The 26,728-nt window shown below is 43.0% G+C and overlaps 2 protein-coding genes across 5 annotated transcripts in view; both read right to left on the minus strand.

Annotated features, from left to right (window-relative positions):
• The window catches only part of LOC139564900 (MAGUK p55 subfamily member 2-like), a 60,742-nt gene extending 34,745 nt beyond the window's left edge, over window positions 1-25,997 (minus strand). Inside the window, exon 1 of the mRNA XM_071384776.1 lies at window positions 25,915-25,997. The gene's annotated coding sequence lies outside the window, so the exon portion shown is untranslated. The remainder of the gene's footprint in view (window positions 1-25,914) is intronic.
• On the minus strand, window positions 833-26,250 carry LOC139564901 (peptide YY-like). Of its 4 annotated transcripts, none has more exons than XM_071384777.1 (4): window positions 25,915-26,250; window positions 3,536-3,723; window positions 1,560-1,640; window positions 833-1,061 (listed from the first exon to the last, which is right to left on the minus strand). In XM_071384777.1, exons 1-4 carry the CDS (start codon window positions 26,023-26,025, stop codon window positions 974-976), a joined length of 468 nt encoding a protein of 155 aa, XP_071240878.1. In that variant the 5' UTR covers window positions 26,026-26,250; the 3' UTR covers window positions 833-973. The 4 variants fall into 4 exon arrangements, with proteins under 4 accessions (XP_071240878.1, XP_071240879.1, XP_071240880.1 ...); XM_071384778.1 differs by having other exon boundaries at window positions 833-1,273; window positions 25,915-26,244; XM_071384779.1 differs by lacking the exon at window positions 25,915-26,250 and adding an exon at window positions 4,591-4,815.
• Between the last annotated feature and the right edge of the window lie 478 nt (window positions 26,251-26,728).

Consider the following 26,728-nt stretch of genomic DNA (forward strand, 5'->3'; position numbering starts at 1 on the left):
ATCTGTGTGTAATATGGAATATTCTATTCACATTTAGGAACAACTACACATTTGTTTGGGTTAAAGCCACACTCTTAAGTTGTGCAGAGCATGTTTAAAGTATCATACACAATGGCGTAAAATTGTCCTTATTGCTTTGGTTATGATAAGGTAAGGCAGGGCATCTATGAGTCACATTCCTCAGAAATCATGGCTATTCCATTCGTTGAAAGGGCAAATGAGCAAATGGAAAACTTACAGATTGTGGCTTTAATGGAACTGAATCGTCAAGATGTCAATCTATCAAAAATGCTCCAATTCCATATGCTCGTCAACTCGTGCAATTATGCTAAGTAGATGATTGTACTTATATTATGCATACAAGTATATAATATATATAATATGTTTAAACTATATGTACTCCATTATAATATATGTATTTCAGAAAATCGGTGTTTACTCTTTCAATCAGCGTTCACATTGTATTCACTCCGCACTCATGTTCATGTCAGGTACCTGCCTTACAGGAGTGACATCTACTGGACGAAGAGAAGTATTACAGTGAAAAAGAATCATCTGCATTATTTATCAAGACGAGACATCAGGGTAAGGCAGCATTCACATAGCCTGATGTCCAGTACTTGCACCAGACGTCTGATTTTCAGGCTGGCTAGTAGAAGTCACCCCATAGCCTTACGGCGACATGGTTGGGGAAAGTCCTCACAGAGGGTGTTATCCATTTTCGACTAGAATGAATGTCTTCTGCTCGTCAAGACATTATTTTACTCCGAGAGATCCTTTTAAAACGCCACAATCATTTTGACTGTACGAACGAATGAGACACAATCATCTCTCTTGTCATAGTCATCCATCAAGCTTTAATCACACACAAAGCATTTATACAGTACCAACCATAAAAGATCATTCTCTGTTAAGACATACAGCAGTGTAGGTTACACGTATGATTTCATCAAATCATTATATCTTTTTTATTTTATATCTTAATTGAACTATTCATTATGTACAATTGTCTTCGTGTGAAGAGGTGAGGCTGAGACTTCGAGTGAGAGAGAGAGAGAAGTCTGAGAGAGAGAGAAAGAGGGGAAAGGAGGGTTAGGTATATAAGGTTGATTTTACGTTGTCTTAAGGTCCTGTGATGGTCATTGGTTGTGGTCAGGGGTCAGAGGGGGTGGCGGTTGTGGGAGGCACTGGTCGGCCTCTCCAGGTATTGGTGGACACCTGGAGAGAATGCCCAATGAGGAAGAGGAATCACCACGTGTAGGAGTCGTCATATCTGGAGATGGAACAGAGGAAAGAGGGAGCGAGGGAGAGAGAGAGACAGGAGAGAACAATTTGTCCTGTGGAAATTAACCTTTGGTTTACTCCTGGGCTATCCAAAGACAGACCTACTAAATGTTGTGCATGTCAGTCTTTTTCTGTACAGTAGGTGGCTGTAGCTGATAAAGTGGCCATTCTTTGACACTACCCTATTGAAATATCCACAGAAACAAAGAGATATCAGTATTTGCACCTTCCGTTGAAATTGCATTGTCCATTTTTTATATCTTTGATGGACTGACCTTGATCGCTGGTCTCTCTCTGCGTTGTTGCCGAACAGCAACTCTGACATCACTCCCTCCTGGGTGGACCTCTTTCCATACCTAGAATAAAGAAAGGAAGAAAGAACGAGAGAGAGAGAGAGAGAGAGAGCAAAGACTGTCAAACTTCCACTCCACTCTAAGCATACTGCAGGAGGATCCCACTTCTCAAGGACAGGTAGAACATTTCGCTGTCTGAATGTGTCTAAAGGTGCCAAGGTAACTGTCTGAGGTGTGTGTAATGGGAGAGGGGAGATGTAATTATGTGTATGTTTGAAACTTGAGCATGTCAGCCCACAAACTCCTACAGACACTGGGGTCGCCAGACAAGGCCAATTAGAACCTATGGTGAGTCAGGGCTCCTTTCCTCAGAAAAGAGGCTGTTCGAGGCCTTTCTCGCTCAACCACCAAAGATAATGAGGGTTTTAAATGACATGATAATGTAGTTCTCTGTCGTGAGGTAGGTAATAGACTGAGAAACCATGCCTTGGATTATTCAGGCAAAAATCGAATAGTTTTCCTTTCCTGTGTTTGTCTGTTTTTGTATGAGCACTCCCTGTGCAGATAATGTCTGTACAAACGATCAATTTCTCTTTGAAATGTAAATTGGAAGTTGAATATCTCTGCGGGATATGGCTGGAATTGCTTCCTCTGTGGGGAAAACATTTTGAGTGGAAGATGTTGACGTTCCCCATCATGCCACCTAACCTGGCATTCATAATGGCCGTGCAATTTCACACTCCAATTCAACCCCACTAGGCACTCCAAAGCGAGGCCAGTGAAGCGGAGGTAAGCATGATCAGCCAGCCTTCTAAGAAAGCGACCGAGGCAATCACACCTGCTCCATAGCCAGCCGGCTGTAACAAGATGTAAAAGGGAACCATCATTGTCAGACCATATCATCTCTCCACTTAGAAACCACTTTGTGAGGATGCAGAAGACAATATTACTGTTCTATATTTTTGGTTCCAGGAAAATCAGTGCTCTTGCAGCAGCCAAAGCTTATGTAATGTTCAAATGAGCATTTCCGATTGATCATTCATATTTGGTAGCCTAACGGTTAAGAGCGTTGGGCCAGTAACTGATTCAAACACTGGTTTGAATCCCCGAGCTGACTAGGTAAAATATCTGCCTATGTGCTCTTGAGCAAGGCACTTAACCCAGAATTGCACCTGGAAATCACTCTGGAAAGAGTGTCTGCTAAATGACTAAAATGTCAAATGTAGTCCAATGTGTTATTATGACAGATAAGAAGAACAAACTCCACTAAGTGTCATCCTCTTGGACGATGTAGTTCTGATCTACACTATTCCAGTATATTATTGGTCATCATCCAGGCCATTGTGATATTATGAAAACGTAAATGTGGATGCTGTATGATAATGGATTACAAAAGAGTAAACATTTTCCCCTCGAAATTGAATGTAAGAGGGTTGGATATATTTTCTTAAAGATCAATGTCCTATTTGAATATCATGAATAATATCAGTTGTGCCTGATTCAGTGCCATATCAGCATAAGACAGAGACCACCTATTCAACAGACATCACCATATCAATATAGAATATGTTATAGGGAACCTGCCGGCACACAGAGATCCATAATTCGATTTTGAGACTTCACATGGGTCTGTCTTCACCGGTTTTATTGCTATGGCATTATTTATATGGAGGGCCAAAAGCTTTTTTTGTAATAAAATGTTGAAAATATATATCATGGTGTATGGAATATTAAGAGCTTGAGGTAAATATAAGAGCAGAAAACTCAGGGGCCACTGTCACAGTAGACGACTTAACCTAGACTGGAATAAAAATGAAATGCAGCTCCATTTTCCATTTTAAAAAACGAGGTATGTGGTTTATGACTTAATAGAAAACATTTCCCTTGATGTTAGGACCAGGAAGAAATATAATTTAAAAAGCAAAAGCTGCCGTATGGCGCGCGCACGGTCTGCTTACCTCTGTCTCGTGATGAGATTGATGTAGTGTCTGAGCGCGGTGTAGTATTTGGCCAGCTCTTCGGGAGGCGCGTCTTCTCCAGGGTTCTCCGGTTTAGGCGGGTAAGCGTCCACGAAAGTCCCGAGACACACCAGCACGCACAACACCAAGGCGACCAAGACGGTCCAGGGTTTCAGCATAACGGCCATCTGTGGTCAGGAGAATGGGGTTAGGGAGCACGCGATTTTAACATTTAACAAAGCCTCAACCGAGCTCAACAATATAGCCAAAATAGCCTACCAATCAATATTACACCAATTTCATAGATGAGCAGGCATCCTATTAAAAACATGTTTCAGAAGGCTAACATCGCGCGCAATGATGCCCACCTGTTAGAAATAGATCATTTCGATCCTGCATTATTCTTGAATGAAATATGCATTTTCTGTAGGCTACTGAATCCGTATTGAGAGGAAGTTACAGTACAAGCTAATACTCCATGTTTGATTACTAATTCGAACTCACATCTAAATAATTACCGACAACGTAACAGGACTGAGTTTGAAAGGGAACAAGCGTTCATTAAAACAGCAGAAAGAATTGGTAAAAGCTTACCAATTATATTATATTTCCCCTTTGAAACATGTTTTCGCTATAATTCACCAGTCATTGGTAAAATAGTAGGCTATTCAACGTGAACATGATTTATTATGTTGTTGTCAAATATTTGCAACTGTTATAGGAATGCATGTTGTGCCTGCAGAAATCATGACTTTATCCAAATTTCATTTGCGCAACTTTCGCCCCGTAGCTGTCCATGGTCCTGAAAAGCCTTTTCTAGTATTTTCTAGCATTTTCAAACCAACTCCAGTTGGGGAAACGATTCTAACTGCAGGTTGCAACATGCAGGTCTTTGCTGTAGGTGATCGGACCATTCACATTTTTTTCAATGACGAACTGCACAAATAACTACTCATTTTTTCTATGTCCAAATATGCAAAGACATTTAAGCATAAAGGTAATACAAGCAAAACTAGCAAACATTTAAAATGCACAAGACTAAAAGTTGTACTTACTTTGAGAAGACTTGACGTGAGCTACAGGTAGTTAAGACAAGTGGTGTCTGCGTCCAGCAGCGTGGATTATATTGCTTGGCTTCTACCTTGTTCCTTTTCCAACTGGTGTCTTTGCAGCAAATCGCTGGTCTTTTGTTTCACTCCAACACAAGGGGGTTTATATACCCATCGTCGCCTCGTCAACGAGGTGGGACGGGTGGCTGTGATGTGATGGTTAGAAGGGGGATGGCGGCATAATAACGACGTCACCTGATGATTAACATAATTTGTTACCAATGCATCACCCTAGTCGAACTATGTTGGGAAACGCAATTGGAATCTCTGACGTATGCTATAAGGACATTGGGGCAATTTGGATCACACCTGTCCTATTGACATTGACAAACCAATGGAATGGTGTCAAACAGTTTGGATGGACGATGTCAAACATAGTTAAATGGTGATAAGCTCAAAACAGGCTATATATCGATAATCATTAGGCCTTTACTCATTTTTTCACAATTTCCAATGGATATCTTGGTTAAAACAGCAGCAACATATAGGGCCGGGCCTCGACACATAAGGATTACACTGATCAGTAAGCTAAATTAATATGGCCTATTATTATTATTTACAAGGGATAAAACTCCCTATAGGTCAGAAAGTGAAATGTACCCATTAGAGTGTGTGGTGGAGTAGCCTAATCCAATAACCACCAGGTGGCGGTAAAGTTCCTATTGGTACAGTAATGCTCTTAAAGCCAAGCACCACAGGCTGAAATAAAAATGTTGCATCTACCTGTCAATTTTGAGATTTGTTGGTATTTTGGTCCATTAATATTAGTATTTTCAAAAAAGTAAAATTGAAAATGTAAAAAAAACTTGATGAAAATGTATATTTTCTAAAGTTGATCATACTGCCATTCACATTTGTATGAATTTTAACCACATAAAATGGGCATGTGTCAATAATTTCTAGGCTAACTACGTTGAATGACACATCATTGCTAAGCCCATTTCACAGAGAATGTTACAAACTGGACTACGTTTAGTAACTTTGAAGAAGTGATGATTGTGTCTAAATAGGCTTTTGGCCTTTTGTAGTCTTAATTCAGTGGTGTACTTGAAATGAAATGCCATTTCTTGAAAGTCAGACTCTTCCCACAGGCCAACACATTTTTCTCAGTTTCAGAAGCTGAGAAAAAAAGAAGCTGCATCTGCTTCAGAAGCTGCATAAAGAAGCATCTGCCTTCACCAAATTGTATATGGTTATCCTTAGATATATTCCTCAGACTGGCCCAGAGAGACTTGTTGATATGTTGGACATTTTCTATTCCAGACAACATTTTATGTGAAAAAAAATGCCATGAAAAAAAATGTGGAAAAAATGCATTTTCAATATATATCGTTTAGTATTTTACAGATGGAAAAAGGAAAAAAATATTTATCCATAATCTGCTCTGGACAAGTCTGATCCTGTAGTGTCTTAAAATGAAACCAAAAGATTGAGGCTGACTACATTTGGTGTCCAGAAAATTATATTTGCGCAGTTTGCAAATACAGTGGCAAGAAAAAGTATGTGAACCCTTTGGAATTACCTGGACTTCTGCATAAATTGGTCATCGGATTTGATCTGGTCTTCATCTAAGTCACAACAATAGACAAACACGGTCTTCTTAAAATAACACACAAACAATTATTTTCATGTCTTTATTGAACACACCGTTTAAACATTCACAGTGCAGGGTGGGAAAAGTATATGAACCCTTGGATTTAATAACTGTTTGACCCTCCTTTGGCAGCAATAACCTCAACCAAACATGTTCTGTAGTTGCGGATCAGACTTGCAAAACGGTCAGGAGGAATTCTGGACCATTCCTCTTTACAAAACTTGTTCAGTTCAGCAACATTCTTGGGATTTCTGGTGTGAACCGCTCTCTTGAGGTCATGCCACAGCGTCTCAATCGGGTTGAGGTCAGGACTCTGACTGGACCACTCCAGAAGGCGTATTTTCTTCTGTTGAAGCCATTCTGTTGTTGATTTACTTCTGTGTTTTGGGTCATTGTCCTGTTGCATCACCCAACTTCCGTTGATCTTCAATTGGCGGACAGATAGCCTTACATTCTCCTGCAAAATGTCTTGATAAACTTGGGAATTCATTTTTCTGTCGAGGATAGTAAGCTATGCCAATTGTGCGTCGCACCACGGAGTGTGGGACGACGCACACTCCGTGGTGACCACAGACCACTTCTCAGTTCCTATGCTTCCTGGCTGATGTTTTGGTCACTTTTGAATGCTGGCGGTGCTTTCACTCTAGTGGAAGCATGAGACGGAGTCTACAACCCACACAAGTGGCTCAGGTAGTGCAGCTCATCCAGGATGGCACATCAATGCGAGCTGTGGCAAGAAGGTTTGCTGTGTCTGTCAGCGTAGTGTCCAGAGCATGGAGGCGCTACCAGGAGACAGGCCAGTACATCAGCTAGACCTCATGTGGCGGTAGTGTGTCAGCAGTTCCTGCAAGAGGAAGGCATTGATGCTATGGACTGGCCCGCCCGTTCCCCAGACCTGAATCCAATTGAGCACATCTGGGACATCATGTCTCGCTCCATCCACCAAAGCCACGTTGCACCACAGACTGTCCAGGAGTTGGCGGATGCTTTAGTCCCGGTCTGGGAGGAGATCCCTCAGGAGACCATCCGCCACCTCATCAGGAGCACGCCCAGGCGTTGTAGGGAGGTCATACAGGCACGTGGAGGCCACACACACTACTGAGCCTCATTTTGACTTGTTTTAAGGACATTACATCAAAGTTGGATCAGCCTGTAGTGTGGTTTTCCACTTTAATTTTGAGTGTGACTCCAAATCCAGACCTCCATGGGTTGATAAATTTGATTTCCATTGATCATTTTTGTGTGATTTTGTTGTCAGCACATTCAACTATGTAAAGAAAAAAGTATTTATTAAGAATATTTCATTCTAGGATGATCTAGGATGTGTCATTTTAGTGTTCCCTTTATTTTTTTGAGCAGTGTATATATATTTGTATATATGTGTCTACATTCAACTGTTAAAAGTTGATTGTGATATGATTAAGAGAAATAGGCAGCACTATCCCATATGGGCAACACTTTGTATAGGGCTATCTATGTTTTATATCCGTCTTTTATTACCAGAAATAATCAAGTTCATTTCATTATTCACAGTAATCTAGCTGCTGCGTGTTATAACAACATATCCTCAATGAGCTATAATTAGACTTCATTAGACTCCACATCCTGTAAAAGTGTTAATAATTGTATATTTATTGTTCCCTTTTCTCGGTTCACGATAATTAATGGCACTGTATATTATCTGCAGGTGATTTGGAGAGGAGAAGACGTGGGAGACGGGCGAATCAGAAATCAAACACACTTTTCCACAGGATTATAAAACACACAGACTGTTTGCCGCCGGGCCGAATCAATGCCTTCCATCAATTACTGTCCGAGACTACGAGTGAGTAATTATCGGACCAGTCAAGAGACGCATACCTTAGCTTACTCAGGTCAGTGTGACTCAAGGGGGGACTAGGACTAAACAAGTCGTAGATTTTATCACAGGTGTAGTTGGCTATATTTGTACAAAGAAACACTTTTACAATGCATAGGTATGTCTGAATATGAGCAGAGATTTTGTGAAATCATCACCGTGGGCTAAGTATTTAAAATGCTGTCAACACACAACCAAATGAATACACACGTTAGCAATGAGAATGATTAGGCCTATTTTAACTAAGCCAGAGGCCAGGTTTTATTCTAGTGAAAAAAATCCATGAGTGTTAGTCAATCAGTGTATGACACTGAATCAAATAGCACCAGTTGTATCTCTAAGGGCCCAGAGGCTCTCCCGTCCTTTCCTCCCTTCCGCTCTCTCCCCCTCTCTCCCCCTCTCCCCTATTTGACACTTCCTCTTGATTGACTATGACCGTTCTCTCCCCTTTCTGTTGTTGTTGATTCACTCAACTCACCCACCCGGCCGTAACCCATTTGGACGTCAAATGGCTCAAAATAACTTCAGGGCTCATGCCCTCTCCCCATATACACGGGCCCCCTTCCGAAAAGACGCCCAAAGCGTCTGACGTGGCTCCACATGAGGCGTCAGTGGCTTTCTCATCCATACTAATCCTCCTCCGCCCGGAGGGCATCTATCATCACACACACACCGCGTCCCTCACAACTCCTCGTGGTGTGAGCTAGTCACAAGGCCCCAAAGAACCAACCTAACCTCCATCTCAGTATTCCACTGTTTACCGTTTTAACTCGATGAGAGATGGAAGGGAAGCAGCCAAATACGATCGGGAGGAGAACGCGAGGCAGAGAAACGAGAGAAGGAATCCGCCTCTTCTTATTTTCCTTATTGTGTGGCAAGTGACTTGCAAGTGAAGATCCAATTAGGTACTAATTGCTTTTATCTCAAACCCATCAAGTGTCTAGTTGCCCTCTGTTAAAAGCGAGAGGAACAGATTACATTAATGATTTGCGTGTACGTGCTGTAATGTAGCTGTGTCTCATTTGAAGAGTTATTGCGCAATCTAATCCACATAGCGTTACCATTAGCAACAACTGCATCATGACGTTGTGAATAATCTAGTCAGTGAACACACACACACACACACACACTGAAAGATCAGATGTATTCCGCAGATTACTGTAAATTCCCATGCTTTGAAATGTCGCCCTAAGTGTAGTATTACTTATGACTCTGGAGTGTCAAAAATGTTCAGAAGTCTTCACAGTGGCATACGGTCAATATTACTACACTTAAGCGTTATCAATGTGTCTTACTAGACATCAGATGGCATGTCCACCATGTCACATAAATTGCTTGAATAACAATGATTTCAATGTATTTTTCCCTACAACTTTCATTGAGCTTGTGTGTGTAAAAACACCAATTCCAGCGTCTGGTGAAATCAGACTCTTACCTCAGTTGACAAACGGATTACTTACTAGAGACATCAGTAAACACAATACCTCGAGAAAATACAACTCTAAACCCAACCTACCGCTGGAACATGAGATTGTCATTAGTGAAGAAGGGAGGAGAGCTCGATTCTTATAAAGTACATTTGCTACGGTGAGAAAATTGATACTAACTGGTTATTAAGAGAAGAAAATTCTCGCATATCATATTGGAGGTATGAATTCAGTTATGAAGCGTAAAATGTTAATGCAATATGAAGAAGTTGATGAGATATAGCAATATTGTGCAATTGTATCCTAGTCAGTAAATCTACAGCAATGTCATTTATTTATGTATCTGTTATTATAATAATCTTCAGAGAAAGAACTGTTGCATGGCCCCTGCTTTTGCAGGAATTTACATTTATACCAACTCTTTCCACCACTTTCAGTTACTTGACTACAAGGACGCTATCCACGGGACATTCAATGACCACAAGGGGACGTTTCATGATGGTCAAGGGGTCGTCGCATGATAGTCCCAATGGAACATTCTCTGGGGAACCTTTGTCTAGTTCCCTCTTCCCTACCAGGACGTCACGGAGGACCATGTCAGGACTTTTCAGGATGTTCTCAAACGTTCATTTTACTAGTCATTAGGATGTTGCGTGACAGTCTCTAGGGAACTTCCCTGCCAACAAAAATTAGCCGTGATCCTCGAAGCCAGTGTTTGGAGGATATAATGGCACGGTTTGCCACTAACAACACCCGTGCCAGTATATCCTCCAAACACCGGCTTCTCGGGTATTATCACTCAATTAAGGTAAGTGGTGCACTGTTCAGCTAAAATAGTGTAAAAATCTTTAATCGATGACAATAAGTACTGACTTCTCAATATGAAACCACATGGGATTTGAACTCGCAACCATCGAGTTTGGGGTATGCTGATCTTTCCGCTGCGCCACAAAGTCTGTTGAACTTCAGAAGTCCCCTACGCGTTCATTACATATAAGGAAGGAAGATCAGAATGCTGTTGAACCAGGAGGATGGGAGTTCAAATCCCTGTGAACCAAGAGGTTGTGAGGACAGGTTGAATAATAATTACTGTATGAATAAACATATGCAATCATGTGTGTCAAAAATGTAGTAAGTTGAAAACAGTGTATGTTCAAAGCAGTGTGTGAGGGGCTGTCCCTAACATTGCCAAAATACAAAGAGCTGTGAATGGATCAGTGCTTGAGCCGTCGGGGCCATGATGGGCTTGGCAACAGTAATAAGGGGTGTGTGTAATGGAACTAGGGCGTGATCAGGTGATGTTCCCGGAACAATCTGGGTAGGCCTACTAGGCAAAAACACCCAGGGAACCATGACACCACATCCCAAGAATGTCCACAGGGACTTCCCCGCGACAAACCACGAGCTAGACAAAAACCTCCAGGGGACCATGAAATTATGTCGTGTGAACATCCTAAAAATGTCCTCGGGGACCATGACACAACGTCCAGACTCCTTTACGCAACCAATTTGTGATGTTCTGGGGACGTTCTAACTACAAATTTTTGTTTGCAGGGTAGTTTCCATGCGATTCTTCGAAAAGGAAAATCATTCTATATAAAATAGAATGTAAGGGCATGTTTTCTAGTGGGCAACACTGCCTTTGTCAGCACAAGGGGATCCATCTTTCCTGGAAAGAGAGTATGAAAATACAGACATCTCATCACCATACAAATCCCATTATCCTTGCCTCTCTCTGGATCTCAATATCAAATCATTTCTGCATAACGATTAAGTGCCTTATTGTGATTGTTTTAAATTAAAATGGTTAAAAAAAATTACGAAAATAGCTTCTTAGCAAATAGCTATTTCTCAAGCAAAAATGTTGCTAGGGCTGTCTTGGAGTGGTCTGAGTGGAGAGGGGAAATCTGAAAACTAGATGTTATTGGCAGAGGTTTGGAACTGTCTTTCTTATTGGAGTAGCATTTACCAATACAGGCCAAAACTCCATCCAAAAAACAGGCTGCAATTTCAGAACAGCTCTCACACTAAAAGGGCATTATCATAATGTTAACAATTTCACAGTATTATTCCAACCTCATAGTGTGGGAATATATATAATACACAGGAAATCACGTTTTTTTGACTGCACTGGGCCTTTATTCCATTTATTTAAGCTGTGTGTGTGTGTGTGTGTGTGTGTGTGTGTGTGTGTGTGTGTGTGTGTGTGTGTGTGTGTGTGTGTGTGTGTGTGTGTGTGTGTGTGTGTGTGTGTGTGTGTGTGTTTGTGTGTCCGTGGCTGCGTCCGTGCGCACCTGTGTGTTAGCAGTGGCCCCTAAACCACTGAATCTGAGTGATGGGAATCAGCTTTGTGTAGACGCACACTGTCAGTCAGTCAGACCCAGCTGCTGGCCTGGACGCCTGCAGACAGATACACAGACGGACAAAGAGGCAGACAGACACCCCTAGACAGATACCATTGGCTGGCCCATACACACAAGAGCACACACACACACACACACACAAGAGCACACACACACACACACAAGAGCACACACACACACACACACACACACACAAGAGCACACACACACACACACACACACAAGAGCACACACACACACACACAAGACACACACACACACACACACACACACAAGAGCACACACACACACACACACAAGAGCACACACACACACACACACACACAAGAGCACACACACACACAAGAGCACACACACACACACACACACACAAGAGCACACACACACACACACACACACAAGAGCACACACACACACAAGAGCACACACACACACACACACACACACACACACACACACACACACACACACACACACACACACACACACACACACACACACACACCTGGGGACAAACAGACAGACGGACGGAAACACCTGGCCCACTGTTGCATGGTCTACCAGGCAATACAGCGACACACCACACCACACCTTCCATCAGAGAGAGGGCAGGCCTGAATAAATTATCCAAGACACCCCCGGAGGGGGGGGGGGGGGGGGGGGTGAGAGACAGAGAGAGAGAGGTGTGTGCCATTTACAATTCTACCATACGGACACAAGACCAGCTGAAACAGACTCTCATTGTGAAGATCGTTCTGTTGAATGCCAGCTGTAAGGCTAGGGTGTCCATATCTGACCCCCCACCCCCACAACACTATGACCTATACGTTTTCCCCACCACCACCCCATCATCATATCATCAACACACTTAGGACTCTTCTACTTCTTCCAAGCCAAGATTACATGTCGCCACTCCGATCAATGTTTATGAGCAAACACAGGACAGCACTCCTGTCTGCCGCAGTGCGTGTGTGTTTGTGTGTGTGTGTGTACGGAAGCTCTACATGTGTATAGAGGCTGTTTGGACAAGGCTATGCGCCTCAGTTCCTTCCTCAAACACGTCTTGAGCTAACGTGTTTCCGAAAGGGCAATTACAATTGAGATCACTGAGAAGGGGGGGGGTGTTTGTGATTTCTAGCGAGCAACTCTTGGGCTGAGTAAGTGTTCCGGGAGCTATTCTATGGGCGTCTGATGTTCACTATGGGATGGGACATGTAGTCACGCTGTTGTATACAGATGACCCTTAGCCCACACTGCTCAATTTCAACCATGACGTTGTTGAATCATTTATATTTATCTTAACTCCATTCAATGATTGTATTTATTTAAATGTATCCATTATTTTACCAGGTTGACTGAGAACACATTCTCATTTAGAGCAGCGACCTGGGGAATAATTACAGGGGAGAGGAGGGAGGATGAATGAGCCAATTGGAAGCTGGGGATGATTAAGTGGAGATGATGGTTTGAGGGCCAGATTGGGAATTTAGCCAGGACACCGGGGTTAACACCCCCTACTCTTACGATAAGTGCCATGGGGGCTTTAGTGACCTCAGAGAGTCAGTAGTCAAAGACTTTGGAGTGAAATATACAGTAGACTTGACTTCTCAAGGAGATAGGATGGAGATTAGAGACAAATTGCTTTGAATATGTTAAAGGATTAGTTCACCCAAATGACTAAATAACATAACGGTTTCCTTACCCTGTAAGCAGTCTTTGACATTGGACATGATGTGTGATAAATGGTCATATAAGTCCCATGACATGCATGGGATTTGTGCCACGAATGCTAAAACGTTAGTTAGCATGTGGAAACTAAACCAAAGCATGGATTGCTGTCATACCTTGTCCATAGACTGCTTACAGGTAAAGGAAACAATGACATTTTGTAATATAGGTGAACTATCCCTTTAAGTGATTGTTCACATCTGGTATCGGTTGCAGCTGGTATTGAGTGTGTGTATTTTCACTTATAAGTTGCTGTAATTCGAAATAGCTTTTATTGATGAGGTATGAATTGAAAGGTTGAAGGGTTTAATTGACAGGTTTGTACGCATTATTTAAATAAGCATCATCGTACCGAAAAACAGTTGCCAGGTTTTCTTGTACAGGGATTACTTCAGAACTTGTTTTTTTTAATTCAAATGATTCAATTGCCCAGAAGAATGATTTGTCTGGATCAAACAGGGATGCACAATGCTTATTTTGTACGCCTCGGTGATTGTTCCCGAAGCTTTACCTGCTGGCCCGAATTGGCATCCCCAGCCCACACCTTGCCGACTGCGTTGAAGGTTCACCTTAGAGGGACGGTTCAGAGCCCACTATCCCCCCTGTCCAGACTTCAAGCGGGGGTGGTGCAGAGAGAGAGAGGCATCATGAGACTGCTATGGATCCAGTCTGGTTTTTGATCAGAGTTGACAGCTCTCCCCCCCTCTCCAAGGGTCTCAGTTGCCTCTAGCACCTGCTGCCTGTGCACTAACCAACCCAGCAGTAGTGACCCAACCTTCCAACCTCCACACTTTCATAATCACAGCCGGGAACTTGACGTGGGCAGGTAGTACTGCATCATGCATGTAATCTGTATGCGTGATGGTGGTGGTCGTGCAATACGCGTGTTGACGTGTGCTTGCGTTTGATTTCTCCCTATCCATCTTTGTCATCCCAATGCGTCGTGTATAGAGTTGTGATAGGTCGAATTTGAAAAAGACCCATGCTTAAGACTGTTCTTACCAACTTCTAGAACAATTTGGAATGGAGGGCGTTCTCAGTGTTGCTACGTATACTTGGGAAGCAGAGCCAACTGGGTAATTGGTAGAATCTCTGTTCTGTACGTAAGTACCTTCAGAAAGGAGTCTTGAGGTACTCCATCTGGGCAGACCGCTCCAACCCATAATTGTCCAAATCAGGGCCAAGTCAAACCAAGGGTTTCCTAGAGGGAGCCTGTGGTTGGTGGAGGAGCCTGTGGTTTACAGATTCTTAATTAAGCAAACACCCTCTCCTCCAGCAGCTTATGCAGCATTACATAACCAGGCTAGTGCCAGCTCAGCAGTGAACAGGGCCAGGTGGTGTAACCCTCTTAGTCTTCCCCTCTAATGGAAGGGAAAATACTGTTAAAACAACATTAGGCTAACTAGCAGTGGGCATCAGATCGGAGGCTGCCACGACTGGGCCCTACACTAGCCACGCACTGAGCAAAGAGTGGGCCAGACAGAATGGAACCGCTCTTGTCAAAACCAGACCGTAAAGACAACAATATGACACGCATTAATAGAGGGATCAGTGCCAATCTGATTCCCAATGATATTTGATCGTACATTTGTTCTCCATCTCTGGCGCTTGGAAGTCTTTAGCAGCGCCGAGGATATGTCGGGCACGGCTGATGGTGTGATAGGCGATAGGCTGTGTCTAGCTGCGTCTGACTGTTTTGACAGGTTGCTTGCCGTTCATGGTGATGTCAAACGGGACATTGGTAAAAGGTCATTACAAATGGAGGTATTAAACAGACTAGCAGAGAACCTTTCCGCTATTGGAGATAACGTGAAAAAGCTGTCATTCTTACATGTGATTATTATTGCCTCATTTAATCAATCCCTGTATCCAGCTTGTCCAGGAATTAGTCAACATGTCTGTTTCTATGTGCTGTAAAAATGCACCACAAAAGCGATCATAGCATGGGCCTACAAGCAAGAAAAATACTCGGCTTCATGCTTCCTTAATGTAAAATCAATTGCAACACAAATTAAATCCGCCTTGTAGGCTTACAATCTACCGTGACCTCGCAATTTCTCAATGTCAACATGATACTATTAAGAGTCATCCAAAGCCCTTGATAGACTGAACTACTTGAGTCATGGGGTTGAGCTGTGACATTGTGCGTTATGGAAATAGCAGTGCAAATTTGTATTTATTTCAGTAATATAACTACAGACAATGCCGCTAGATATTCCATTGAAGAGGGCAGAGGAAATGTAATATTCTGATCAAAAGCCAACAATTCTGGTCACTCTTAATAACCCATTGACCAATTGTAAACGGGAACATTTCAGATCCAGCTGCCCCAAATGATCCATGGATATCAACACTATATTTACTTATTTGCATGTTATAAAAATTGCTTCTCAAATATGAATAGTGGGGACATTAAGTTAAAAGCACACCCTAATCAGTTCTCTGATGCCGAAGTTACTCAGTCGATCACAGATTTTTGTGTTATTGGTTCATTCTTATCTAACAATATGACAGGTTTTACAGTTTTATCAGCAGGATGTTCGGTTTGACCAATGCTCCAGGTCAGCCAGAATAACTTAGACGGACAGAACTTTAACGTTTAAACATTTGCACTTAACACACATCTCTTACTTTTTTTTAGACAGGAAACAGGTATTTGATCCCAGGTCTTATCTTCTAAGTGAGGGATCCAGAGCACTCTAGGAAAGCACCGCTTGTTTATACTCCAGTGTTTGTCTATGGGATGGCCGATAAGCTACCCAATGATAGTGTGATTCAACAGAGCCAAGGCAAGCAAACAAATTCAACGTCGGAAGACTGCCCAATGGCCACGATATACAGATAATGCACAACTACCAGTTGTACCGGGTTATAAAACACGATAGATACTACCATAGGTACCTCAATACAGTACATTGATCTGAATTGTGGCACAAAACCACTAAAAGACCCATAGATTTTGTTTGTTAAAAATGTAAACACAAGCCTTATTTTCAATTGTGTCATTGTGTGTCATTGTGGCTCCTCTGAATATGAGAGAAATTAAGCTAATTTAATCCACACATAGTGCAGGTAAATACATGTGGTTAAAGCTGCAGCCGTGACATTCAATAGATGGGAATAAGTGGCCTATCACCGAAGGGGATAGGAATCATTTCAAGATTTGAGCTCAGGCTACAACAGAGAAAGAAATGTAGATGTGAGAGCGACAAGGCGCAGTAGACAGATCATTTCTTAACCCAGGGAATATAACACATCTGCTGGGCTTGCCAGATCCTATTTTAATCTATTTACTCAATTCACAAAAAAGGGAAGTGAACAGATCAATGGCTGGATATGAAACATCGAGGCACTACTAGTGTCGCTTCTGTCCAAGGGGAATGTCTTTATTTGATCCGTGAGACCAGTGTATGTAAACCACACTGTGTCTTTACAGTTTGACAGAACGTTTGGAAAAATGTATTATATTCGTCGAATTTTAGATCTGCTCTTGTAGGTTTTTGTCCATTGCTTTGTGCGATATAAAGCGGTCCTCTAGAAATAGTATAATTGTCTGTTTGATTTATGTCTCTCTTAGATGTGCTGTATCTATCTTTGCCTCCATATCTGTCTTTCGTGATAGATATTACAGTTGGTGAGCTACTCAGCTTACTGAGGCTAAGCCTGGTCAATAAAACACTTCATACGGTCAGGATCTCAAAGGCCGTAAGGAAGATGTCATCCAGAATAACCTATACGGCACATATTATGGTCTGTGAAGAAAGTGGAACTGATATTGTGTCGTTATGAACAAAATATTATGAACACCTACTGTTTCCAAGACATGGACTGACCAGGTGAATCCAGGTGAAAGATACGATCCCTTATTGATGTCGCTTGTCAAGTCCAAATCAATCAGTGTAGATAAAGGGGAGGAGACAGGTTAAATAAGGATTTGTAAGCCTTTTTTAAGAGGGTGATTGGGCAAGACAAAATATTGAAGTGCCTTTGAACGGGCTATGGTAGTAGGTGCCAGGCGCAACGGTTTGTGTCAAGAACTGCAACGCTGCTGGGTTTTTCCACGCTCAACAGTTTCCCGTGTGGTCCACCACCCAAAGGACATCCAGCCAACTTGACACAATGGTGGAATGCTTTCGACACCTTGTAGAGTCCATGCCCTGATGAATTGAGGCTGTTCTCGTGGCAAAGGGGGTGGGTGGGGGTGCAACTCAATATTAGGAAGGTAATGTTTTTTACACTCAGTGTATATTCCCATATGTCATATCAAAATGACATTCAAATATCCCTAAGAAATGAATTGTATTCACACATTATGCCCATCTGTTTATAACTTAGGCAAAGCCTGAAGCCTGTCGTATGAGACAGTTCTTCATGATTTCATGTTCGTTCATGCACTGCCAATTTACCATGATTAGGGTAGGAATGTATACTTTATTTGCACATGGGTCGCAAATGTCTCACAAAAGTGACGTCAGCTAAATTAAAAGTGTCATTGGGTTATTGTAACAAGGTAATATTAACGGCTGGCAATTTCCACTAATCAGAGGAATTGTTTGGAGTGGAAGGAAGCAGAGAAAAGGGGTTTGCCAAATGGCCACTTTGTAGTCATTGCATGTGTCGCGAAAGAATATATAGTTTGTGAAATGTTTTGTTTTCTATCACCTGTACTTTGTTATTATGACAGGTGACGTATCATGTTTACGACAGCTTTACGTAGCTTTTAGGACACACAATACAAGTGAAACACTACTGGAAATCCACAGGGCTGTATTGGCTCTTCAGGGGCTTACCAGGAGTTCCATGTTGAGGGGTCGAGGAGTGAAAGGAAGGGGTTGACCACCCAAGACATACATTTTTATCATCCTCCTAAATTTCATCCATTTTGTCAGTACTAGGGGGGGGGGGGAGAAAAGATGGGAGTGTGCATTTGACGGCGGAGGTTGGAATGACGGGAGTGTGTTTTTGACGGCTTCGGGTGGGATCACAAAGCTCATGTCGACCATTGATCCATCCTTCGGAATGAAGCACCTGTTGTCTCTTTACCTTAGGACAGAGAGAGGGCGGGTGAGGTCAGTTGAGCAGTGAGGAATGAACATACCGCAGATTATTGAGACATAGACAATACTGGTATCCTCACGGTATCATTTTTTGAAGATTTTTTTATAGACAGGATATGGATATGCACACAAGTCAGGATTTAGACCAAGTGCTTTCAGTGGTTCACTCCACAATGTATAATTACTTTAAAAAAGTCATCCAGACTTTTGTTTCTAGTAATATTGTCATCAGTTCCATTTTTCTCCTAGTCTCGTGTTTTTCTCTTAATTTTCTCCTTCACCAATTTCTTAGTGAAAAAATAGGGATAGTTTTCCTTTCAGGTTGACCATTTATTATATAAAAAATTGATTGTTTTCCTTGTAGGTGGACAGTGTACTGTAGTAATGTCTAGGTAAGGTAAACAAAACAATATCAAAGATGTACTCCTTAACATGTAGCTAGGCCTAGTTCCATTCCTTTTTAACAGCTAGCTTCTAGCGTTTAACAAGTCTGTCTTGTCGCATTACATTTTATTGTTTTTATTTGAAACATCTATCAAATAATGGCAGAAATACAGCTAGGCCTATTAAAAAGTGACTGATGCCCTAAATTTGTTGTTTCATTCAAAACTGACCAAGAGGCTCACAGCCACGAGCATCAACAAGCCACAAACAAAATGGCCACCACTGTTATTGCAGCAGTTTGTCTCAGACACAACATGGTCGGCCCAGGAGCCCAGAGAAGGGCTGGAAACACTAGCGGCATTTAAATAACCCAAACAAGCATGTGGGTGACCGATGATGAAGGCAGTGATGAAGACACGTCGGCGACTTGTCAGCACTAAGGCACAGCCTGATCATTTGATCACAATTCGTGGCACTGTCCGAATGTATGGCCATATGTTTATACATCACAGGAGTGAGCACACCTTCGTCCGTGACTTCCTCCGGAGCGGGATATTCCCACGGAACTCCATACTGGAGCCCTCAGAGACTTGAAGGCTGATGAGACTTGTGTTGAATGTAACTGTATGAATTGAATTGTCATGTTTGGGTCCTTTCAATAGCTCATAAAGAGCACAGAACTACCTCCATACTTTCTTTTGCTTGTACGGGTTACCTTCAGACGAGTCCCGTGACACTTGTGTTCGTGAGAGCTGTTTTCGTGAGAATATTGATTTTCGGGACGTCTCATGGTCTGATTAACACCGCTGTAGCTCGGCCACCTTCCATTGCACATGCGGAAGGCCGACATAGGAGGATGCGGAGGATTGAGACGAAGCCCATGCAAAAATCATTTCAATCATAGCCATGGTATAAAAGGGATAATCAACCCGTGGCGGTATGCGTTCTCTGGAAAATAATGCAACATTACCTTCCACGTCGTTCATTATTTTCCATAGAATGCATAGCCTCTTGTTGATTATCCCTAACATATACCACGGCTTTCAGCCAATCAGCATTCAGGGTTCAAACCACCCAGTTTATGATTAGGTTTAGAGAATGAGTGTGAAGTTATGCCTTTCGCTATAGCCTATTGTTTCCTGGCCAGCAGAGTGACGCTAATTAAACGATGAGGGTTATTGAAATTGAGTTTGCCCTAGGTAGGGTTAAAGGTTGATGGTTGCTTCATTCATGGAGAAATTCTATTGCAAATCTCCTGTTTATACCTTGTATGCCATAGTACGGTGCATTAGTTACTTTGAAGACCTATGGTATGTACACCTTTGATAATTGTATTCTTATTGCCTAAACTTGTAATGTATCTTAGTTACTTTTAAATTGGATTCATACTGAGGTCTTCATAATTCACATTATTCTTTGTTTTGTTGTTATGTGTAACGATCGTCTAAGGGAGGAGACCAAAACGCAGCGTGGTAAGTGTTCATTTTAATTTAATAAATAAACTGAACACAAAAACAACAAAGAGTGAACGAAACGAAACAGTCCTGTCTGGTGCAGACACAAAACAGAAAACAACTACCCACAACACACAGGTGGAAAAAGGCTACCTAAGTATGGTTCTCAATCAGAGACAACGATAGACAGCTGCCTCTGAGAACCACACCCGGCCAAACACATAGAAATGGAAAACATAGAATGCCCACCCCAACTCACGCCCTGACCAACCAAAATAGAGACATAACAAAGGAACTAAGGTCAGGACGTGACAGTAGTACCCCCCCCCCCCCCCAAAGGTGCGGACTCCGGCCGCAAAACCTAAACCTATAGGGGAGGGTCTGGATGGGCATCTATCCTCGGTGGCGGCTCAGGTGCGGGACGTGGACCCCGTTCCACCTTAGTCTTGGCCCACTTAGGTGGCGCCTCTGGAGTGGGTACCCTTGCCGCCGACCCCGGACTGGGGACCCTCGCCGCGGGCCCCGGACAGGAGGGCGACTCTGGCTGCTCCGGGCAGGAGGGCGACTCTGGCTGCTCCGGGCAGGAGGGCGACTCTGGCTGCTCCGGGCAGGAGGGCGACTCTGGCTGCTCCGGGCAGGAGGGCGACTCTGGCTGCTCCGGGCAGGAGGGCGACTCTGGCTGCTCCGGGCCATGGATCATCACTGGAGGCTTCGTGCCATGGATCATCACTGGAGGCTTCGTGCCATGGATCATCACTGGAGGCTTCGTGCCATGGATCATCACTGGAGGCTTCGTGCCATGGATCATCACTGGAGGCTTCGTGCCATGGATCATCACTGGAGGCTTCGTGCCATGGATCATCACTGGAGGCTTCGTGCCATGGATCACCACTGGAGGCTTCGTGGCATGGATCACCACTGGAGGCTTCGTGGCATGGAGCACCACTGGAGTGGAGAGACACACAGGAGGTCCTGGCTACGGCAGCAGGCACAGGACTCACCAGGCTGGGGAGACATGCAGGAGGCCTCTTACTTAGCCGAGGCACCGGATACACTGGGCCGTGGAGGCGCACTGGCGGTCTCGAGCGCAGAGCTAGCACAACTCGTCCTGGCTGGATACCCCCTGTAGCCCGGCAAGTGCGGGGAGTTGGAACAGGCCGCACTGGGCTGTGCTGGCAAACCGGGGACACCGTGCGTAGGGCTGGTGCAGTATAACCCGGGCCGAGGAGACGTACGGGAGGCCAGATGCGCTGAGCCGGCATCATCCCTCCTGGCTCGATGCGAGGAGCTGCGATGTAGCGCACCGGGCTATGCGTGCGCACTGGGGACACCGTGCGCTTCACCGCATAACACGGTGCCTGCCCGGTCACTCTCTCACCACGGTAAGCACAGGGAGTTAGCTCAGGTCTCCTACCTGACTCCGCCAATCTCCCCGTGTGCCCCACCCAAAAGAATTCTGGGGCTGCCTCTCGTGCACGTTTCCTCGAGCCAACTCCTCGTAGCGTCGCCGCTCCGCTTTAGCTGCCTCCAGCTCCTCTTTAGGACGGCGATACTCTCCCGGTTGTGCCCAGGGTCCCTTTCCGTCCAAGATTTCCTCCCATGTCCAGGGGTCCATTCCACCACGCTGCTTGGTCCTTTGGTGGTGGGTAGTTCTGTAACGATCGTCTAAGGGAGGAGACCAAAACCTAGCGTGGTAAGTGTTCATTTTAATTTAATAAATAAACTGAACACTGAAACAACAAAAAACAACAAAGAGAGTGAACGAAACAAAACTGTCCTGTCTGGTGCAGACACAAAACAGAAAACAACTACCCACAACACACAGGTGGAAAAAGGCTACCTAAGTATGGTTCTCAATCAGAGACAACGATAGACAGCTGCCTTTGATTGAGAACCACACCCGGCCAAACACATAGAAATGGAAAACATAGAACAAAACATAGAATGCCCACCCCAACTCACGCCCTGACCAACCAAAATAGAGACATAAAAAAGGTCAGGGCGTGACATTATGGACTAATGGTAAATATAATTAGGTTATACTACACATCGCATGATTTGGTTCCACCTTGACATCCCTGCTCTAAACTTGGCTCAATTAATTAATGCTAGAACTTAGATTGCTAGAATCAGCTCAGTATTTGGACTTTATTAATTGCATAACGGTGCAAGATAGACATTATAGTCTCTGAGCCTGATGCATTGATTAGCTATCTTATTTTTTATTATTAATTAATAATAAAAAAAGAGGGCCTCTTGCATTTTATACACAAGATTTTGGAGTCATTTTGACTTATTAATATGATAGAATTCCTTACACTAATTTGGTCATCATCAAAAGTCATTGTGGATTTTCATCCATAACTACATATGTTCTTTAAATTGCTATACTGTGATGGATTTGATTTCATGTGTGGTTCTATACTGATGTTCAAACCACAAAAGGAAAAACCAACGAGCCAGAGATGTAACAGAAAATACTTAATTGAATTCCATACTCAAAAGAATACAAAAAGTTCCATTTGCAAAGTACAATAAGTGCAAAAAATATCTATGCCATCAGTGTCGTAAGTACAGATTAGGATGGCAAGATGGAGCCGGAGAAGAAGGCTGACGTTTTACGTGTTCCTAACCAATTGTTTATTTATTTTGTACATAGTGTTGCTGCTACAGTCTCTTCTGACCAAAATAACTTCTGGACATCAGAACTGTGATTACTCACCACGAACTGGCAGAATCCTTTTTTTCCTTTAAAGAGCCCGACGTGAATGACATACTGCTTTCCTGGGAACAGGCCCAGATCCCCTTCATTTGCGTGAAGAGATACGGAGAAAAAGGGGCTCGGAGGGCGGGCTGCCTTCTGAGAATTCATAGGTGATCGAATTAACCACCACTGCCTTCCATTCTGGTAGTAACGTGCAATCTTTGGAAAATAAAATCGATGACCTACACGGAAGATTAAACTACCAACGGGACATTCAAAATTGTAATACCTTATGCTTCACAGAGTCGTGGCTGAAAGACGACGTTATCAGGGCGGAATCGGCAGGATAGAACAGCGGCGTCTGGTAAGACAAGGGGCGGGGGACTATGTAATTTTGTAAATAACAGCTGGTGCACGATATCTAAGGAAGTCTCAAGGTTTTGCTTGCCTGAGGTAGAGTATCTCATGATAAGCTGTAGACCACACTATCTACCTAGAGTTTTCATCTGTATTTTTCGTAGCTGTCTACAAAACACCACAGGCTGATCCTGGCACTAAGGCTGCACTCAATGAGCTGTATTCCGCCATAAGCAAACAGGAAAATGCTCACCCAGAGGCGGCGTTCCTAGTGGCCAGGGTCGTTAATGCAGGAAAATCTGTCTTACCAAATTTCTATCAGCATGTTAAATGTGCAACCAGAGGGAAAAAACCCTGGACCACCTTTACTCCACACACAGAGACGCATGCAAAGCTCTCCCTCGCCCTCCATTTGGCAAATCTGACCATAATTCTATCCTCCGGGTTCCTGCTTACAAGCAAAAATTAAACCAGGAAGCGCCAGTGATTCGATCAATAAAAAAGTGGTCAGATGAAGCAGATGCTAAGCTACAGGACTGTTTTGCTAGCACAGACTGGAATATTTTCCGGGATTCCTCTGATGGCATTGAGGAGTACACTACATCAGTCATTGGCTTCATCAATAAGTGTGTCGATGCCGTCGTCCCCACAGTGACCGTACGTACATACCCCAACCAGAAGCCATGGATTACAGGCAACATCCTCACTGAGCTAAAGGCTGGAGCTGCCACTTTCAAGGAACGGGATTCTAACCCGGAAGGTTATAAGAAATCCCATTATGCCCTCCTACGAACCATCAAACAGGCAAAGCGTCAATACAGGACTAAGATCGAATCGTAATACACCGGCTCTGACGCTCATCGGATGTGGCAGGGCTTGAAAGTCATTACAGACTACAAAGGGAAGCACAGCCGAGAGCTTCCCAGTGAGACGAGCCTACCAGACGACCTAAACTACTTCTATGCTCTCTTCGAGGCAAATAACACTGAAACATGCATGAGAGCACCAGCTGTTCCGGGAAGACTGTGTTATCACGCTTTCCACAGCCGATGTGAGTAAGACCTTTAAACAGGTCAACATTCACAAGAACGCAGGGCCAGACGGATTACCAGGACGTGTAATGCGAGCATGCACTGACCAACTGGCAAGTGTCTTCATTGACATTTTCAACCTCTCCCTGTACGAGTCTGTAATACCAACATGTTTAACCTTTACCACCCCGGCGTTCCGCTAGCGGAACTCCTCCCACATTCCACTGAAAAGCCAGAGCGCGAAATTCAAAGAATATTTTTTTGAAATATTTAACTTTCACACATTAACAAGTCCAATACAGCTAATGAAAGATACACATCTTGTGAATCCAGCCAACATGTCGGATTTTTAAAAATGTTTTACAGGGAAAACACAATATATATTTATGTTAGCTCACCAACAAATAGAAAAAAGCACAGACATTTTTCACAGCACAGGTAGCAAAATCAAAATCAACCAAACTAACCTAGAACAAACCAAAGAAACCAAGAAACAACTTAATCAGATGACAGTCTTATAACATGTTATACAATAAATCTATGTTTTGTTCGAAAAATGTGCATATTTCAGGTATAAATCATAGTTTACATTGCGGCTACAATCAGAAATTGCACCGAAAGCAGCCAGAATAATTACAGACACCAACGTGACATACCGAAATACTCATCATAAAACATTTCTGAAAAATACATGGTGTATAGCAAATGAAAGACAAAGATCTTGTGAATACAGCCAATATTTCCGATTTTTTAAGTGTTTTACAGCGAAAACACAATATAGCATTATATTAGCTTACTACAATAGCCTACCACACTACCGCATTCATTCATCAAGGCACGTTAGCGATAGCAATAGGCACGTTAGCGAATAAACCAGCAAAAGATATTAAATTTCACTAACCTTCATAAACCTTCCTCAGATGACAGTCCTATAACATCAGGTTATACATACACTTATGTTTTGTTCGAAAATGTGCATATTTAGAGCTGAAATCCGTGGTTATACAACGTAGCATAACGTAGCATAACGTGCTAACGTAGCATCTTTTTCCCAGAATGTGCGGATATTTCTATTAGACTCTCACCTATTCTGACCAAATAGCTATTCATAAACATTACAAAAAAATACATGTTGTATAGAAAACGATAGATCCATTAGTTCTTAATGCAATCGCAGTGTTAGAATTCAAAAAATATCTTCATTACGACATAAGACTTAGTTATGGTAAGGGAATAACCAAAACCTGAGCGCAAAGCTACTAGTACACAGTTCGACAGATATATATGAAATAGCATCACAAAATGGTTCCTACTTTTGCTGATCTTCTATCAGAATGTTGTAAGGGGTCCTTTGTCCAGAACCATCGTTGTTTTGGATTCAGAACGTTCTTTTTCCCTCTTGAATTAGCAAGCACACTGGCCATGCGGCGCTAAGCTCTCCAACGTCAACAAAGTCAAACACCGCAACACGCCTAACATCCCGAATAAATTTCAATAATCTAATGAAACTATATTGAAAAAAACATACTTTAGGATGATATTGTAACATGTATCAAATAAAATCAAAGCCGGAGATCATATTCGCCCCATAACGACAGCTTTCCAGTAGGCAATAACAGGTCCCAACACGCGCCTTGCAGAAAACAGAAAATGGGGGACACGTTGTTCCAAGAGGGCTTATTCAACGTCAGACAGAGATAATCAACTCATTTTTCCTCTCACTTCCTCTTGACATCCGGGTGAAGGTGTATGATGTGCACGTATAGTCATACGTATCATGCCCATTTATAGGCAGTCACTTGAACAGAACATAGATTTCAGACTTTCCACTTCCTGGTCACAAAGTGTGCTGCCAAATGAGTTCTGTTTTACCCACAGACAAAATTCAAACGGTTTTAGAAACTAGAGTGTTTTCTATCCAATAGTAATAATAATATGCATATTGTACGAGCAAGAATTGAGTACGAGGCCGTTTAAATTGGGCACGTTTTTCCCCAAAAGTGAAAACAGCACCCCCTGTCCTCATCAGGTTAAGCAGACCGCCATAGTCCCTGTGCCCAAGAACACTAAGGTAACCTGCCTAAATGACTACCGACCCGTAGCACTCACGCCTGTAGCCATGAAGTG

The sequence above is a fragment of the Salvelinus alpinus genome, chromosome 36 (genome assembly GCF_045679555.1).
Source record: "Salvelinus alpinus chromosome 36, SLU_Salpinus.1, whole genome shotgun sequence".
NCBI classification, from domain to species: domain Eukaryota; kingdom Metazoa; phylum Chordata; class Actinopteri; order Salmoniformes; family Salmonidae; genus Salvelinus; species Salvelinus alpinus.